At 59.1% G+C, this 16981-nt stretch overlaps 3 protein-coding genes across 8 annotated transcripts in view; 1 reads left to right on the top strand and 2 right to left on the bottom strand.

Annotated features, from left to right (window-relative positions):
* The window catches only part of CEP164 (centrosomal protein 164), a 32404-nt gene extending 32162 nt beyond the window's left edge, over positions 1-242 (bottom strand). For all 5 annotated transcript variants that reach the window (XM_032709539.1, XM_032709541.1, XM_032709540.1 and 2 more), the window contains exon 1: positions 159-242. The gene's annotated coding sequence lies outside the window, so the exon portion shown is untranslated. The remainder of the gene's footprint in view (positions 1-158) is intronic.
* A 344-nt stretch (positions 243-586) lies between these two features.
* Positions 587-8887, top strand: BACE1 (beta-secretase 1). 2 transcript variants are annotated; one of them, XM_032709546.1, is made up of 9 exons: positions 587-909; positions 4171-4259; positions 4430-4646; positions 4847-4984; positions 5075-5209; positions 5346-5447; positions 5579-5728; positions 5841-6012; positions 6098-8887. In XM_032709546.1, exons 1-9 carry the CDS (start codon positions 658-660, stop codon positions 6337-6339), a joined length of 1497 nt encoding a protein of 498 aa, XP_032565437.1. In that variant the 5' UTR covers positions 587-657; the 3' UTR covers positions 6340-8887. The 2 variants fall into 2 exon arrangements, with proteins under 2 accessions (XP_032565437.1, XP_032565436.1); XM_032709545.1 differs by having other exon boundaries at positions 6095-8887.
* A 258-nt stretch (positions 8888-9145) lies between these two features.
* Positions 9146-16924, bottom strand: RNF214 (ring finger protein 214). The gene is made up of 14 exons (XM_032709547.1): positions 16845-16924; positions 15925-15984; positions 15411-15551; positions 15002-15141; positions 14432-14500; positions 13528-13624; positions 13178-13266; positions 12640-12742; positions 12149-12247; positions 11393-11769; positions 10828-10963; positions 10490-10597; positions 10062-10157; positions 9146-9401 (listed from the first exon to the last, which is right to left on the bottom strand). The coding sequence occupies exons 3-14, from the start codon at positions 15543-15545 to the stop codon at positions 9336-9338; spliced, it is 1515 nt and encodes a 504-aa protein (XP_032565438.1). The 5' UTR covers positions 15546-15551; positions 15925-15984; positions 16845-16924; the 3' UTR covers positions 9146-9335.
* Positions 16925-16981: the final 57 nt, after the last annotated feature.

Raw genomic sequence — 16981 nt, 5'->3', positions numbered from 1 at the left:
TTTCGCCCAAGTCCCGACAGCGCACACGCGACAGCCGGGAGCCGGCAGACCCCGAGTGCGGCGGGAGGGTAGGACCACTCCCTGCAGCCTCCCTTCCCCGAGGGGAGCCTCCCCCGGGGCCGGGACCCCCCGAGCCCGGTCCCCCCGTCCCCGCTCACCGTGGCCCCGGGCCCGGACCCGCTCCGGGGCCGCCGCCGTTGCCGGGAGCGCGGGAGCAGCCGCGGCCGCTGAACCGGACCCCGCCCCCCACGCGCGATTGGCCGGTGTGGGGATGCTCGGCACCGGATTGGCCGGCGGGGAGGAGGGACAGATGACGTCACCGAGGCTGGGCCGCCGGAGGGGAGCAGCGGTTGCCATGGCGACGCGTGGGTACCACCCGCGGCGCATCCCGGCGGGACCGGGACCGGGACCGGGACAAGGGAGCGGGACGGGCACGGGGAGACGGGCCGGGAGAGGGACGGCGGCAGCGGGGAGGGCCGGGGCGGGTCTCCCCGATAGCGCTTCCGCCGGCGGGCGGGCTTTCCGGGGCGGGTCTGGCCGCGCCGCCATGCCCGCCGCCGCCGCGCCGCCCGCCCGCCCCGGCGCGGCCGCCCCGCCGAGGCGCGGGGCGCTGCGGGCCCGCTGACCCGCGTCCCCCCGAGGGGCTCCCCGGCGGCCATGGCGCCCGCCTGGCCCTGGCTGCTGCTGCTGCTGTGGCTGGGGGTCGTGCGCGCCCTCCCGGCCCCGCCGCGCATCCGGCTGCCGCTGCGGGGCGGAGCGGCCCCGCCGTCGGGGCTCCGGCAGCGCCGGGCGCCGCTGGACACCGAGCCCGAGCGCGCCGGCAGCTTCGTGGAGATGATCGACAACCTGCGGGGCAAGTCCGGGCAGGGGTACTACGTGGAGATGACGGTGGGCAGCCCCCCGCAGAAGGTGAGGTGGGAGGGGATGGATCCCCCGCATCTCTCGCATCCCCCGCATCTCCCGCATCCCTCTGCATTCCCCGCGCCCCGGGGGGCTGCGAGTCCCCCTCCGGGGGCGCAGAGCGGAGGCTCTGCGGGTGCCACCATGGCTGCGCGGCTCTCGCTGCACAGCCCGCGCTTCCCGTCTCTCCTCATCGCTCGGGTGATGCTTTTCCTGCTGCCTTTTGGTGAACACTGGCCGCAGGCGCCCGCCGAAGGTCACCCCAGCAGTCCTGGGCTGCCCGGGCACTCCGGGGAGAGGCAGCGGGTGCTGCGTGTGCCTCTGCGTGCGGGGCTGCATCCCTCCATCCATCCCTTCCATCCCTCCCTCCCTTCTTCCATCCATCCCCTCTCCCGAGCCAAAGCTTGCTGCCACTCAGGCAGTCGCCGTGTGTGGGCAGCGAGGGATGTGGCTGCACAGCCCCGCGCCCGCCTGGAGCGGGCACAGCCAGGCACGAAGAAGCCACGGCCAAGCCGTGCTTGGCACGTTCCTCCCGGCGCAGCCCCTGGCGCAGCTGCTGCCTGGGTCCGTGTGCTGCTCCCGACCCGGGGGGATTCTCCAGAAATCCTCCAGAGCTTTGTTTTCCCGGGGATCTCGTGCAGGCTGTCGCTGCACAGGAGTCGGGGCAGCATGGGGAGGCAAAGGGTAGGAAAATGGGGTGGCCTGGCTGGAAAGGGAGCTGGTGCATCACCAGCTTCTGCTCCTTCTCCATCTTTCTGTCAGCATCCCTCACGTCCTGGAGCTGCGCTGCCCAGCTCACGTTGTGGCACCGTGTGCCTTCGTGCTGGGGACAGGATGGGTGCTGATGGCCAGGTCACACAGCACGGGGAGAGCAGCTCCACGGAGATCGTGGAGGCTCCTGCTGCCAAATCCCTTTGTGCCCGACCTGATCCCCACTGCTGCCAGCAGCAAGTCTGGCTCAGGAACCGGAGCGGGCCAGCCCAGCACTCGAGGCTCTGCACTCCTCCCAGCACGGGGCCACGTTCCCTTGTGCCTGCCACTGCCACTTTTTGGGTGCTGCCAAAACACCCAGTGCCCACGCAGGCTCTGAAATAAAGACTGGCTTTTCCCCACGAGCTGGCTGTGCCCTGTGTGTGTGGTGGGGGAGAGCCACGTGAGCGAGACGTGAGCCGTGGACAGGAGAATAATGTCACCACCACGAAAATCGGATCTCTGGGAGCGGCATCGTGTTGTCCCTGTGTGCCTGGGATTTATTCTCTGCTCTGGCAGGGTGCATTTAGGGGGGAAAAAAAGGGAGGAGATTATTTCTGAAATCTAGTTTTAAATGTGATTTCATCATCTCCTGCCTGCCACGTGTCGCAGCTGCCAGATAATTTCCGTGCTAACCACCTGTTCCCAGGCACTCGTGCGTTCCGGAGCCAGTCGCCCTTTTGGGCAGCATCTTCCAGCCTTGGATTGCTTCCAAATGTGTGTGTGTGTGTGTGTGTGTGTGTGTGTGTGTGTGTGCTGGAGCAAAATCCCTGCAGGCGTTGCAATGGAATTAAAGATTCATATGAAAGAGTTTGGCAGTGCCTTCGCAGGAAATCAGGGGCATATTTGTCCCGAGGGGTGCGTGCATCCTTCCCAAAGGGTCACATACAGCAGGGAGATGCTGATCCATCTCCTCAGCTTTCCTTTCACCTTCCTGGTGCTGACAGGAGAGTTTCTGTATCCTCTTGTGCTTTAATTTTGGTTCTGAGCTGTGCTGCACTGCCAAGTCACCGTCAGCAGCCGATTGCTCACACACTCCATGTGCCCAAGCGTGTTGGTTTCCCTGGCTCCCCAGGACTGGCTGATTCATAAACACAGAGGGAAGAGGGGTGAGACAAGCATCGAGAGCTGGTGTTTTGGGACAGATGGCACAGGCTTAGTCTCCAGGAGCGACACTGAGCACTAGGACACGCGTGGCACAGAGCCAGTGCTGCTGCTGAGGTGCCCGGAGGGGCTGTCACTTCCAGGGACAGGTTTCAGACAGCATCCCTGTCACACATGTCCTGGCCTCCCCGGTTCACGTGCTGTGTCCTGGCCTGAATGGATGGCTGGGCTGAGTCTCAGGGATCCGGGTCCTCTCCACGTGGGTCCTGTGCGTGACCCTGTCAGCAGGATGGAGCCTGCGAGAGCAAAACCCCTTCCTCGCTTCCTTCTCTCCCTGTAGCATCAGCTCAGCAGGTCTTTCTCCAGGGAAACCTGTCTCCTCTGGGTGCCCTGGGGGTTGGAGATGAGCTCTGTGGAGCGGGTGGCCCCTGGTGACCCACCCACAGAACTGGAAACAGCCCTGGGAGCGGCGCAGGTGCCGGTTGCCAGGGGAAGGTCGGGCTGTGCAGCAGGTGCTGAGTTGGCACTCAGGGTGGATATCGGAGGGGCAGATGTGCTGCTCTGATCTTTACCCGTGGCCTGAAACGTTCCCCATGGCAGGAAGCTGGCCAGGGGAGGCTGTCCCCCAGTGCAAGGCAGCAGGGCTGGGGCACAGGGCACTCAGGACATGGCAGCCCCTGTCAGGTGGCCGTGGAGAACACTCAGCAGCTGCAGCCCAGCACTCCTGCGATTAGCACAAGCGCATTAACCTCCTTCTCTGCCCTCTGACTCCACAGATTAAGGGCCCAAGCCCTGGCAGAGCTGGCTGGGGTGGTGCTGTGAAGCAGCCCCCGGGGCTGGGGTCAGGGCTTACCCCAGGGACTGCTGCCCTGCAGGGCTGGGAGCCCCATTCCCACTCCAGCAATCCCACTCCAGCAATCCCACCCTGGCAATTCCACCCTGGCAGTCCCACCCTGCTCCCCACAGGGGTCAGCTGGGGGCAGGATCCAGCTGGTCCTCTCCCGGCCCTGCTGGTGGGATGTTTGCCAAACCTGGTAATCCCGCACAGGCAGGAATGAATCGGGAGCAGGGCTCGGCATATGGGTGGTGATTAGCGGGCGCAGCGATCCTTCCCACCAGCTCTGCCAGCAAATCAGCTTTCCTGGCAAGGGGAGCCTATGCACCCTGTCTTGCTGCTGCTCTTCAGACCCATGACACCTGCCAGGTGCTTCCCAAATCCCGTGGACTGGGGGGCTGAGGCCAGGCTGTGCTGAGCGAGGAGCTCATGCTCTCTTTGCACAGTGCCGGACAGTGTTTGCTTGTTGTCCAACACCCTGATGTCGCTGCCTCCTGCTCTGCCACCTTCTTCTCTCCTCTCTGGGCACAGCAAAAGAGGGTCCCACTGCACTCATGCACCTCCCTGTCTCTCTTCCCCAGCTGAACATCCTGGTGGACACAGGGAGCAGTAACTTTGCTGTGGGAGCTGCACCACACCCCTTCCTCCGGAGATACTACCAGCGGCAACTGTGAGTATGGGGGGGACACAGAGCAGAGCCACTGTCCCAGCCCCTCAGTGGCACACTGCCCCTACTTGCTGGGGGTCTGGCCAGACCCTGCCAAGTACCAACTGGCCTCTGGAATAGCAGGATCCACACGGCCCCTTCCAGTCTTACTCGTCCCTTTGATGCCTTTGCAGGTCCAGCACCTACCGCGACCTGCGGAAGGGGGTGTATGTGCCCTACACCCAGGGCAAGTGGGAAGGGGAACTGGGCACTGACCTGGTCACCATCCCCCACGGCCCCAACGTCACCGTCAGAGCCAACATCGCTGCCATCACGGAGTCAGACAAATTCTTCATCAATGGCTCCAACTGGGAGGGGATCCTGGGGCTGGCGTATGCCGAGATTGCCCGGGTGAGTCCTGGCTGGCAGCAGCCTGGCCCTGCCAGCACATGTGAGCACGAGCAGGCTTCAGCTGCCTCTTCCCTCGGCTCTGTTTGTCCCCTGGGGCACAGCAATCCCAGTGAGGGGAGCTCCCCTGGGCACGGAGAGCCGCTGGAGAAGGGACAGCACTGACATGTCCCTGACCTGCCTCTGCTTTCTCCTTCCACCAGCCTGACGACAGCCTGGAGCCCTTCTTTGACTCCCTGGTGAAGCAGACACGGGTGCCCAACATCTTCTCCCTGCAGCTGTGTGGGACGGGCTTCTCGCCCAACGAGACGGAGGCCGTGGCCTCAGTGGGAGGCAGCATGGTGAGGGCTCTGCAGGCAGGGGGAGGCTGCCAGGGCTCCCACAGGGCTCTGGTGGCACAGGGTGGCAGCACCTCTGTGTCTCCGCTGCAGATTATTGGTGGCATTGACCGCTCACTGTACGTGGGGGACATCTGGTACACCCCCATCCGCAAGGAGTGGTACTACGAGGTCATCATTGTCAAGCTGGAGGTCAACGGTCAGGACCTGAACATGGACTGCAAAGAGGTGAGGGGGCCCCAGGGCACCTGACCCCCGGGCTCAGCTGGGCCATGGCACTGGTGGGACCTGCTACTGGTTGGAGGGGTCGGGAGGGGAGCGGGGCTGGGGTCCTGCACCTGGGTCACCCCTCTTCTGCCCCCAGTACAACTACGACAAGAGCATCGTGGACAGTGGGACCACCAACCTCAGGCTGCCAAAGAAGGTGTTTGAGGCTGCAGTGAAATCCATCAAAACAGCATCTTCGGTCAGTGAGACCCATCTCTTCCCCACAGGCACATCCCCAGGCCTGTGGGCAGCACAGCTGCCCCTTACCAGCCTGGCATCTCTGCTGCCTGCCCAGCTTGGCTCCGCTCACCTCCTCTTTCCCTCTGGCAGACGGAGAAGTTCCCAGATGGCTTCTGGCTGGGGGAGCAGCTGGTTTGCTGGCAGGTCGGCACCACCCCCTGGCACATCTTCCCTGTCCTGTCCCTCTACCTGATGGGGGAGGCCACCAACCAGTCCTTCCGGATCACCATCCTGCCCCAGGTGAACGTTGGCCCAGCCACAGTGGGCTGGAGCACCAGGACCAGCAGGACCACACTGGGTGGGCACAGCTGCCTCCCTGCCCCCTTTCCTGACGGCACCTCTCTCTCTGCAGCAATATCTGCGCCCGGTGGAGGACGTGGCCACCTCTCAGGATGACTGCTACAAGTTTGCCATCTCCCAGTCCTCCACTGGCACCGTCATGGGCGCCGTGATCATGGAGGGCTTCTACGTGGTCTTCGACCGTGCCCGCAAGCGCATCGGCTTCGCTGTCAGCGCCTGCCACGGTGAGCGCTGGGCCTGGAGGGAGGGAGAGAAGGGCAGAGGGGCCATGGGAGTGCAGTAGCCAGAGCCCTGCCTTCCCCCCAGCAGTGCACGACGAGTTCCGGACGGCGGCGGTGGACGGGCCCCACCTGCACTCCAACATGGAGGACTGCGGCTACAACATCCCGCAGACGGACGAGTCCACCCTGATGACCATCGCCTACGTCATGGCGGCCATCTGCGCCCTCTTCATGCTGCCCCTCTGCCTCATGGTGTTCCAGTGGCGCTGCTTCCGCTGCCTGCGCCGGGACCACGACGACTTTGCCGACGACATCTCCCTGCTGAAGTGACGGCGGAGCGCGGGGCCGCAGGTGAGGCGGCGGGGCAGGGGCCTGGCTGCAGGGGCAGGACAGCAGCATGGAGAGCTCAGACCCTCTGCCCAGGACTCGGGGACTCGGTGTGCGTCAGGGCCAGCAGCCGGGAGCGGCTGTGGGAGCCCCGGGTCTGGGCTCTGTTCATCTGGGACCCACAGCAGGAGCGTGGCAGAGGGGGAGAGTGCAGCAACCCTGTCCTGGGGGCTAGAGACAGGCTGTCCCAAGCTCTCCTGCCTGTCCCTGCCTGGCTTGACCGAGTGACACTGATGAGCCATCCCCTGCTTGTCCCCTTCCATCCCTGTGCATCCCTTCTCTGCTCACCCCACCGGGAAGCCGCTGGCCCAGGCTCTCTGTGCAGGGAGCTGCACGCATGTGCCCTGTGGCTGTGCCTTCCCCGTGGCTCCCTGCACTGAGCTGGACTCTGGGGATCATCCCAGAGTCTCCCCAAAGGGCCAGCCTGGGGCTACCCGGACACGTCTTTCCCTCCCACCCTCCTGCTCCCCCATACATGGCTCACCCCCGTACACTGCTCACTCTGGCATTTCCCTGCCCTCCAAAACTGCCCCCCGCTGCTGCCAGCCCCAGGACTCCCTGTGCCCACCCTGCCCTCCCAACACAGGCAGGAGCAGCCACTCATCCTCTCCCGGGACTGACAGGAGCAGGCACCCACCTTCTCCCCACTCCCCGTGGGATGGGCAACTCCCTGCCCTCCCTTCCAGCATCAGCAGCGGCTGCCACGGAGGAGCCAGTGCCAGAAGAGACCCAAGTTCCCAGCCCCGGCACCGGCTGCTCCCCAGCCCACCCCCCCCTTCAAAAGCCATAGGGGAGCCTGGGCCCCCCCTGCAGCCCCCCGGCCTCACCTCCAGCACGTCCCACGTCAGGGCACAGCGGCTCCTCTCCGCTCACTCCTTGTGTCCAGGCCTCGGCTGTGGGACACCCTGGCAGCCTGGGGACAGGCAGCAGCTGTGGGGACTGCAGCATTTATTATTTTTTAAACACATGGTTGTATTTATTTCATTTTTTTTTTTACGAAGCGAGTCACTGGTAGTGCAGTCGGAGCGTGTACATAGCAGGTCCCACCCGCGTGGGTGTGCAGACAACAGCCGCCTCTCACCTGTACAATATACCCATGTATCTCTATTTTTAATTCTAGCCCTGAAAGCCACTGTTCCAAACCCAACATTAGGGGTCGGTCCTGTTTTGTTTTCGGGTTTTTTTAAATCTTTTTAGCCCTCTGCTCAGTCCCTGGGCCATGACCACCACCCACGGCACCACAGTGATGTGCTCAGTGGGAGCACGTGATGGTGAGGGGGTCTGAGCTGGTTTGAGGAGGAGGTGCAGGAGGAAGGCAGGGCTGGAGCACACAGGGCAGTGGCTCACAAGCCAAAAGGACACTGAGCACTTTTGTCCTTGTGGTGTTCCTGCAGAACAGGGAGGATTTTCCAGTGTGTGAGGACAACCCTCCCCTCCTCCCCGTGCTGCAGGATCACTGTCCCTTCCCCAGGGCAGACACCTGTGACCTTGCAGCAGTGGTAGTGCTGTATTCCCTTGCTTCTCTGCCTCCAGCCTGGATAGGAAAGTGCTTAAAACTCCAAGATTCCACAATTAAAAGGCATTGCAAAGAGGGCCTACCTGCAGTGCCAGGGCCAAGCTGGCAGCTGCCCCACGGAGCCACGTGCAGGAGCAGAATGACCAGGTCAGGCAGGGACAGGCTGAGGGACCGCAGCAATCGCCGAGCGTAAAGCTTGTTACCTAAATCCTGCAGATAAACAGTTCTTTGGAAAAGCAGCGAGGGAGCCAGGAAACACATGCAGTGTAGGAGGAAGCCAGCCCTCGCACGGGCACCGCCACAACAGCCCCCACACTGTCCCACCTCACTCCCAGTGCACTCACACAGCACCCGCCCTCCACCCCATCCCTGCTCCAAAACCGCATCCAGCCACTCCACGCAAGAGGGCAACGTTCTCTCCCCCACCCTCGTGCCTGCCCAGGACCCCCAGGACCCCAGAGACTCTGTTGTGGACCACTGCCTTAAAACACGCTGCCAGCGTGTGCGTGCGCGGAGAAGGATCTGCGGCCGAGCTCAGGTGCTGCACCAGGGGGGCTTCCCTGCCCACCCCGAGGCAGAGGGGCCTCCAGCAGTACCGAATTCCTGCTGCAGACTGCAAAGTAGGGGGAAAAAAAATTTTTAAGAGAGTCAGTGCAAGATTTTCAGTGGTGCTGAGCACCTCGTAATCCCACCGAAATCCATGGAGAAAGGGTTGGTGCCTCAGCCCGTGCTTTAGGAGAAAGTAGAGGAGAGGGGAAACCAGGAATTGTGACAGGTTGGTTTATCCTGAGCTGCAGCGCAGCCGTGTCCCTCTGCTCCCTCCCCAGGGCCCGGTGACAGCAGGGGATGGGACGGGACAGGACCAGGGGCTGTCGCTGGAGGCTCCAGTACTCTGTAACCCAGTGTCTATGTAAGAACAATGAATGTTAACACGGTAAATTATTATGACATTAAAAAAGACCACAAAAAAAAAAATCCTCTTTATCTGCAACCTGTTCATTGCCAAGAGGGGGGAAAAAAACAGGTGATGTCTGGCAGGGGACCAGACCACTGGGGAATGGGGTGGTGAGGCATCCAGTCATGGGGGATGGCCCTGGAAAAGGAGCTGCTGGGATCCACATGGGAAAAGGTAGCTGCAGGAGCCATGAGTGTCCCACCAAGCAGGTGACACTAACTCTCATTTGGAAGAAGCCAGTGAGGCTGCAGACTTAAGAAATGAGGAGCAGCAGCAAATCACTGCATAATATACACACTTTATTTATGAATTTGTATGTATACAGACTTTCTATACACACATTACCTATATAATAAAAATGTACATGTGTATACATGATCGTATAAATATAGAACTGTAGAAATCTTAGAACTGATCCTGTCTATTCACAGCAACTCCTCCCGTGGGCCCACGTTGTTCCAGCAGCCGTCATTTGAGGCTTGGGCAAAAGGGGCAAGTGTCATTCGTGTTGGTTTGCGCCCAGAATTTGATGCACTGGAAGAGAAGAGAGTTAGTCAAGAGCTACTGGCACAACCCAGAGGTGTCACTGTCCCCAGCAGTGCAGCCAGGGCACTCGTTTTTCAGGGATAGGTTCCTTTGCTCCTGGCAGACTCCATCAGTAGGTTACCATGAGGAGGGAGCCCTTGTCACCCTTCCAGGACCATCAGGCCCTCCTCAATACATGAGTTTCCATTTTCTTGAGGGGCCACTGCTGGAGGCCCCAGAGCTGTTGGGACGAGGGGTTTGCCCACACAGGTGACCCACTGCCAGACCCACTGGATAGGAAAGTCTCCTCCTCTTCCCAAGAGCTCCTGTCCAGCCCCCCTGGCCCAGACACCCGGGCAGCAGTGGCAGCTCTCTCCCCTCACCCTGTGTTCTAGATCCTTCCAGGCTGTCCTGCTCCAGGGTCTAACCCTCACAGCAATGAGAAAGGCTCAGGACAGGAACAAGGGCAGCCTGTTCTTAAAGCCACCACCCAATGGCCACACTTAAGTGGCCCAGCCACAAGTACGGAAAGGATGGGGTGACAGGATGCAAGGAATCATTTATTGATCGTCCCCTTTTGGCAAGGTGCCAGTACCACAGGGACTCAGGAAGGGAATCAGCACTTAGAAGGATCAGGAGGAAGCCCTGAGCAGCAGGGAACACACTCACCTCCTTGTGCAGCACGTGTGAGCAGGCCATGGGGTGAAGGTCACCGGGCTGCACGAGCTTCTGGCACATCAGACACAGCTTACAGGCAGCTGGGGTCTGGGACAGGCAGTGAGGGAACAGAAAGGAGCAGGGCAGTCAGACACCCAGCTCTGATCACATATTCAGCTGCAGCCTGAAGCCACAGGCTGCCCAGTCCCCCCCTCTGCCACCGCACACCACGAGAACCGCTGACACATCTCGTCACCATTCCCCTCTTCCCCAACCTGAAGCACAATGGATCTGTGCCTCTAACCCTTTCTTCACCCCACCAGCCTGAGTATCTGTGTGAGGAGAGAGCTCCCAGCTCCATGGGTTCATCCCTTCAGCCACCTCCCAGCCAGGCTCCCTCCCTCCCTCTCCTTTCCACCAGGGAATCCAAACAGCCTTACGTGTGACGCTGTTCCAGGGTAAGCGACCTGGGCCGGGGGCAGGAACACGGGGGTGCTGATCTGAGGCAGCGGAGCAGAGAACATGGGGGCCCTGATCCGGCCGAGGGGCTGCAGCAGGACAAAGGAGGCACGTCACAACAGCCCAGGAGGAAAGGACAGGCGAGTCACCCCGAGCCACCCCAGGGAAAACTGCTCCCTGGTTACGCCGCCATCAGCGGAAAGGGGAGCCCAGGGGACAGCCCTGACGCACAACCCGAGCTCTGCAGGGATCCAGGGAGCAGGCACAGCTCTCCCTGCTCCCCAGAGCCCCCCTTCCAGCAGCCCTCACACTGTCTCACCTGTGCCCCGGCCGCTGCCTGCTCCTGCTGCTCCGCCAGCTTGGCCGCTACCAGCTGGTTCAGCTGCTCCATGGTCAGCCCGGCCATGGTCTTCCGAGCTGTCTTGATCTGCTGCAGGATGTTGGTGAGCTGGGCCCTGTGTGGACAGCAGCCTGCTAAGAGCTCCCAGTCCCCACAGACAGGGACCCTCGGCGAGGAGCCACCCCTGCCCCAGGGGAAGCCGTGTCACTGCAGAGGAGTGTGTGCTCTAAATGTCTGCCTTCCCAAGTGACGTGAATCACAAGCTGAGGAGCTTCTCTCCCCAAACTGCTGGGAAAGGAGCAGGGAACATCCCGGGAAAGGAGGGGGGCTCCTGGCTGTGCCCAGGCATCCCTGATGTTCTTCAGAGCTCCAAGAGATTCTCATTCCCAGCACTGTGGCAAATCTGATGGAGACCATCAGCCTTTGCTCCACACCTTCAGCCTTCCTTCACTTCACCCAGATCCCAGGAGGAGCCCTCCTTCCCCCGATCCCATCTCACACACACAAGCCCTTGCTCTCCAGAAGAACAAGGCCAGACACTTACTTGTTGCACTGTGGAAACCGAGTCAACAACTTCTCCAGCAGCTTCTCCAGCTTGTCGGCCGGCTGGGGCCTGTGGAACTCGGGAGTGACGTTCACCCCGCCCAGGCCGGGCGGAGGAGGGATGGAGGTGGCAGGAGGCATGTGAGGGCTGTGCGTGCCAATGAGCGATGCCACCACGGGGCTGTTCCTCCCCTGGGAGGCAGGCAGTGGTGGGGAGGGCTGGTTGGGCCTGGAGATGGCGGGGTTCAGGAGAGGGAAGGAGAGCGCCCGAGGATCGGCACTCGGCATGACCATGGGAACGGGGACGGGCCCGATGGGAAAGGGGAGCCGGGGAGCAAGGGATGGGTTGGGCTGGAATGCCGTCAGCATGAAATCTGTCTGAGAAAGAAAAACAGGGGAAGAAGGAAAGGCTGGTTAGAGTAAGCCCACCTGGAAGCAGAGTCGAGTGCCCTCCTCCCCAGCCAGACAGATGGGACGAACTGCAGTCACTGACAGCTGGCAAGGGAAGGAGACCCTTCCCCGCCTCTCCAGGGACGGCAGGTAAAGCCCAGAGGGGCAGGGACTGGGCACAGGGCTCCAGAACACACCATCCCACACACACAGCACAGCAGGGCTGGGGCCAGGCCAGCGGGCAGGCTGTGCCAGGGCCTGGCCAGCCCTGCCGTGGGGCTGGAGAGACACTCACTTCTGGAGAGACACTCACTTCTGGAGAGACACTCACTTCTGGAGAGACACTCACTTCTGGAGAGACACTCACTTCTGAGGGCGGAGGCGGCAGCGTCGGCGTCGGGATCTGTGGGAGGCTGCTCAGCTTTGTGCCATTCCTCACCATCTGGATGTGGTCGTTGAATTGATCCTACCAGAGAGGGAAGAAAACGGACACATTCATCAAACCTGAGGAAGTCTGGGGCATTCTCAGCCCCAGGGCAGCTGCAGGTCCTAAAGTGGCACTGTTGGGTTCCACAGGAGTCAGGAGAATGGAAAAGGACACAGAGGGAGAAACTAAGTGCCTCTGCCAATAACCCATCACAGATAATGTCCACAGGGTTGATCCACATGCATGAGCCTGAGGAGGCAGAAGATCTCTGCAGCTGCTTCCAAAGGCTGACTGACTGTGCCATGCTTTTGGGTACACAGCTTTTTGGGGGCTCAGTCCTCTCCCAGAGAGGGTTGAAGCTAGGCATGGAAAGCAGTGTGGATGTGAAGAACTGCTCACTGCTAAGCTGGGAGAGTTCAGCAGGGACTTACTCGGACACTTTCCTTGGTCATTCGTATCCTGTTCAGCCTCATCTCCCACTCCTGCTTTGGCCTCATCGTCTCCAGCGTGGGTGGTGCAGACCTGCAAGCACAACTAAACTTTCCCACTTGTAACTGTGCTCTCACTGACAGCAAAGTGGGAGCGAGTAACCCCCCCACAACCTCCTCCCTTCCCCTCATCCAGCTGGGCGGGAAGGGCTCACCCCCGGGGTGAGGAACCCCATGAAGGGAGAGTCTGTGGTGCTACCAGAGAGTGACTGGGGGACACACAAGGATACCACAGTCAACAGCACTCCCTGACTGTGCTCAGCAGATGTTACTCAGTAGTGTTACTCAACAGTAACAGGGGATAAGCACAGCCCCACATACCCTCATGTGATATAACTGAATCACACTGTTTTAATAAGAAACCCTCAGGAAAACCTGAACTATTCCAGTCCAACCTCCAGCATAAGCAGAGGAAGAGGAGATGGGATGTAGGGGCACCTGAGTTACCCTCTCTGCCACTCCTGACACTGCACAGACTTACTTGAGGTAGGTGAGGTGTAGCTCTGCTTCTTTCTCTGCTTCTTCTAGTTTCAACACCAGCAGCTCCTTCCGGCTCTCCAGGGACAGGATCTAATGGAGAGAGGCCCCACATGAAGAGCAGTTTCTGTACTGACTCATTTCTTGCTGCCAGACCATAATCTCTCCACAGGAGTCATGGTCAGTGCACCAGGCACTGCTCCCCACTGATGTTTACTGCACTAGGACTTGTTTATTCCTCCTCTTGTCTCACAGAGTGGGACTTGGCCTCGCCCTCAACTGCTCCTGATTTCACAGAACCATCCCTTAACCCTCTGGAATCTCAAACCAATCACTTTGTAGGGAAGGAGTCACCTCTGCTTTCCAGGCCCGTTCTGTCTCCTCAAGAATGTTCCTGTTGATTTCATTGTGCTGGTTCTTCAGCTTGTCCAGCTCCATCTCCCACAGCTGCCTGCACACAGAAGAGAAGGAGTCTCCTTAGGCTCAGGCACCGGAATGGCACAGAGCAGGAGAGCTGACAGATTCCCACAAAGGGATCGATCCCAGGAGCTCTGCATGGGGTGGAACTGTGGAAGATCAGCAGCTTCCAGACCGTGACACCAGGCACCATGCACCCTGGGCTGCAGAGGTTACTGTGCCAGGAGTGAGCTGTTCCAGAGCACACAGGCAACCAGTGTGCAAACACACTGGGCAAAACGAGAAGAGGGGAATTCCCCTTGGAATTCGGTCCAATTCCAGAGCAGGGTGCACAGGTCTGACCCAGGAAGCAGCACATGGAACTATCCTGTTCTGTTCCTGGAGAAGTTCAAAGCTGGGCATTTCCACCTGTGCTGTGGGAGCACCTAGATCTGGAGCTTCTCTGCCCAGCTTTAAATGCCCCAGCACGCCAGAGTTTAGTGTAGCTGGGCATCTGTGGGGAACAGACAGGGAAATCAGTCTGCCCTAGTTCTGGGAAGTTGAAATTCAGAGGTAGCAGTTACAAGCTGAGTCAATCCACCAAGCACAAACTTTAATCTTATGGGATCTTTATGTCACAAGTATCCAGGAGCCTGCTTGTGACCGGGATCAAAGAGGATTTAATCCAGAGACCCGATGCTGGAAGAGGCAATAAAACCCTTAGAGCACATAACTGGCCAGCACTGCTGGATCGTTCTCTCTACTCTATCCCACCAGGAGCATCAGATTCACTCCATGGCAAAATGACAGGAAGGAGAAGTGCACTGAGCAGCATTAATCAGGTAATGGATTAGAGCCTTACTTCTCATCGGACTGCTCCGCGATCAGAGAAGCAATCTTGTTTTCCTTCTCCTCCTGCTCCTTCAGCAACCTGCACAGGAGGAACAGGACAGCACAGCTGGAGTCAGGACGGTGCAGGGCCCACGCTCAAACCCCTCCTGGCACATCCCTGCACACCATGGGCTGGGACAGCTCCGCTCAGCGTGTGGGAAAACAGCCCCCAACACCCTCCAGAGCACAAATCCTGCAGTCCCATGACACTGCACAAAGGCTGGGGCACAGAACCAGGCTCAGCCAGGGAGCTGTGCCCCTCCAGCAGCATGTGCCCTGCAATGTCCACTCAGGGGAGAAAGGGGCTGAGGACTTGGAGCCATCACTGAAGGAGCTTTACCCAAACTCGGCACTGAGCCCTCAGAATAAAAGAAATCAACCTCTACAACATGACAGAACAAAAGTGCAAATTCACATACAGGGCCATCCTAAATACTCCTTGCTTCCAAAGAGTTTAAAGCTCTTTGCTCCATCAGGTAAACATCAGGGTTAAGCAAGACCTTCTCCCCCCAGAAATAAACACTTTTCTCCATACAAATACCTTCTTCCCTTCTCACAGAGTTTCTCAATTTCAGCTTTCAGATCCTGCTCTTTCTGCAGGAATTCTTTCTTTTCTTTCTCCATCTTCTTCTTTGTCTCTTCTCGCTTGATCGTAACATCCTGAATTGCTTTCAGGATCTCCTGGAGTGAAAAAAAGCATAATGCAAATATGGAGCAAAACTCCCCAAGGAATGGCTTTGATTTAAAGTCCATTATTATTTTAAATTAATTGATCAGTGAGATTACACAGCCAACTCTTTCTTTTTTGCAGATCCAGCCAAGACATATATGGGTTATTATGAGGAAACTCAGGAGACAGACACTCTGGACCACAAGTTCTCTGCCTCTTCATAAGGATTTTAAAATCAACTAAATGGCAGGTTAAACAAAAACAGGACTTCACCAGATACCTGGTGGTTCTTCATCTCCTCTTCCCTCCGCTGCTGGAGCTGCTTAAGCTGGACCTGCAGCTGATTCTCCACCTGCCTCTGCTTGTCCAACACCTCCTGGTAGCGCTCCTTCAGCAACGCCCGCTCAGACATCATCTTGTCCTGCAGTGGAGAGTGAAATTTAGGGAGAACCTTCCCCTTCCCTCAAGCTAAAGAGACCCAGGAAAGCTCAGCACTGTGTAAGAGCCCTGAAAAGAACCACAGATAAGTGGTTTCCACTTTCACAGCTCAGGCTCTCTAGACTGGAAAAGACAAAGGGATCCACTGCTCGAAGCTGCAGCTGGTGCTGCATTTCCTCCTGTAACAAGGACAGCCTAAGGACTCCAAGGATGGTATTTTGATGATCTTGGAAGTCTTTCCCAACCTTAATGATTTTATTTTGACAAGCAAAAAATGGGAAGAGCAGCTTCAGCTCCTTGGCCCAGGAGCAGGAGCCTGGGAGCCTGAGTGGCTGAGCCTGGATCTTGGTACCCACCAAGTTCTTCTCGATATCCTGATCCGTGTTCACATCTGCATCGGCCGCCTTGAAGTCGGTCTGTGAAGGGATATGGTTACAGTCAGACCCTCACCCCTGAGAAACCTCCAAGGCTGGCCAGATAATCAACCAGCCCTGGAGAAACACCTGTGGCGGGGGAATGACCTGCCCTGGATTCTGACCGGCCACTTAAACAACCCTTATTTCATTCTTTTCATAGAATCAGAGAACAGCTGGGGTTGGAAGGGACCTCCGCAGGTCGTCTGGTCCGACCCCTCTGCCAAGGAGTACATGACATAGGAACACATCCAGGTGGGTTTGGAATGTCTCCACACCCTCCCTGGGCAGCTGTTCCAGTGCTCTGCCACCCTTCATGGAAAGAAGTTCTTCCTCAAGCTGAGATGAAACTTCTTGTGTTTTAGTTTATGGCCATTGCTCCCCGCCCTCTTGCTGGGCACCACCAAAAGAGTCTGGCACCATCCTCTTGGCACCCACCTTTGAGATATTTATATGCATTAATGAGATTCTCTCTCAGTCTTCTCTTCTCTGGACTAACAAGGCCCAGCTCTCACAGTCTCTCCCCATCAGAGAGATGCTCCAGACCCCTAATTATCTTTGTGGTCCCTGCTGGACCCTCTCCAGTAGCTCCTTGTCTTTCTTGCACTGGGGAGCTCAGAAATGGACACAGCACTCCAGATGCAACCTCAATGGGGCCGAATTTTAATTTAAATATTAATTAAAGACTGTTCAAACCACAGGGCCACAGTCACAGCAGCAGCTGTAAGGCTGCAGGTATGGATGCGTTTTACCCTCCAGCCTCGACTTACCCAGTTCTTTGCCCTCCAGGCTCCCGAAACGGCCTTTCGGGACCTCTCCCCGCACACCACAAACCCGAACAGCCCCGGGGGACCCGCACCCACCTGCACCGCGATGTTCTGCGACGGCCGCGCCGGGGCCGCCTCCTCCTCGTCGGGCTCCTCGGCCGCCGCTCCGCTCTGCCCCGCGGCCTCCGCGCCGCCGGCCTCGGGCTCCCCATCGCCGCCGGAGGGGCCGGCAG

The sequence above is a fragment of the Chiroxiphia lanceolata genome, chromosome 23 (assembly GCF_009829145.1).
Source record: "Chiroxiphia lanceolata isolate bChiLan1 chromosome 23, bChiLan1.pri, whole genome shotgun sequence".
In the NCBI taxonomy this organism is placed as follows: domain Eukaryota; kingdom Metazoa; phylum Chordata; class Aves; order Passeriformes; family Pipridae; genus Chiroxiphia; species Chiroxiphia lanceolata.
Note: the sequence above shows the minus strand (reverse complement) of the source record. Positions and strands in the feature narration are given on the sequence as shown.

What these genes read in the sequence shown, in the direction of transcription:
- BACE1 (XM_032709545.1), top strand. Translation starts at nt 658, where the DNA reads ATGGCGCCCGCCTGGCCCTGGCTGCTGCTGCTGCTGTGGCTGGGGGTC. An exon ending in CCTCAGTGGGAGGCAGCATG is followed by an intron (nt 4,985 to 5,074) that starts GTGAGGGCTCTG and finishes TCTCCGCTGCAG; the next exon opens with ATTATTGGTGGCATTGACCG. An exon ending in GGATCACCATCCTGCCCCAG is followed by an intron (nt 5,729 to 5,840) that starts GTGAACGTTGGC and finishes CTCTCTCTGCAG; the next exon opens with CAATATCTGCGCCCGGTGGA.
- RNF214 (XM_032709547.1), bottom strand. Translation starts at nt 15,545, where the DNA reads ATGATGTCTGAGCGGGCGTTGCTGAAGGAGCGCTACCAGGAGGTGTTG. An exon ending in GCGGAGCAGTCCGATGAGAA is followed by an intron (nt 13,625 to 14,431) that starts GTAAGGCTCTAA and finishes TTCTGTGTGCAG; the next exon opens with GCAGCTGTGGGAGATGGAGC. An exon ending in TGCCGCCTCCGCCCTCAGAA is followed by an intron (nt 11,770 to 12,148) that starts GTGAGTGTCTCT and finishes TTTCTTTCTCAG; the next exon opens with ACAGATTTCATGCTGACGGC.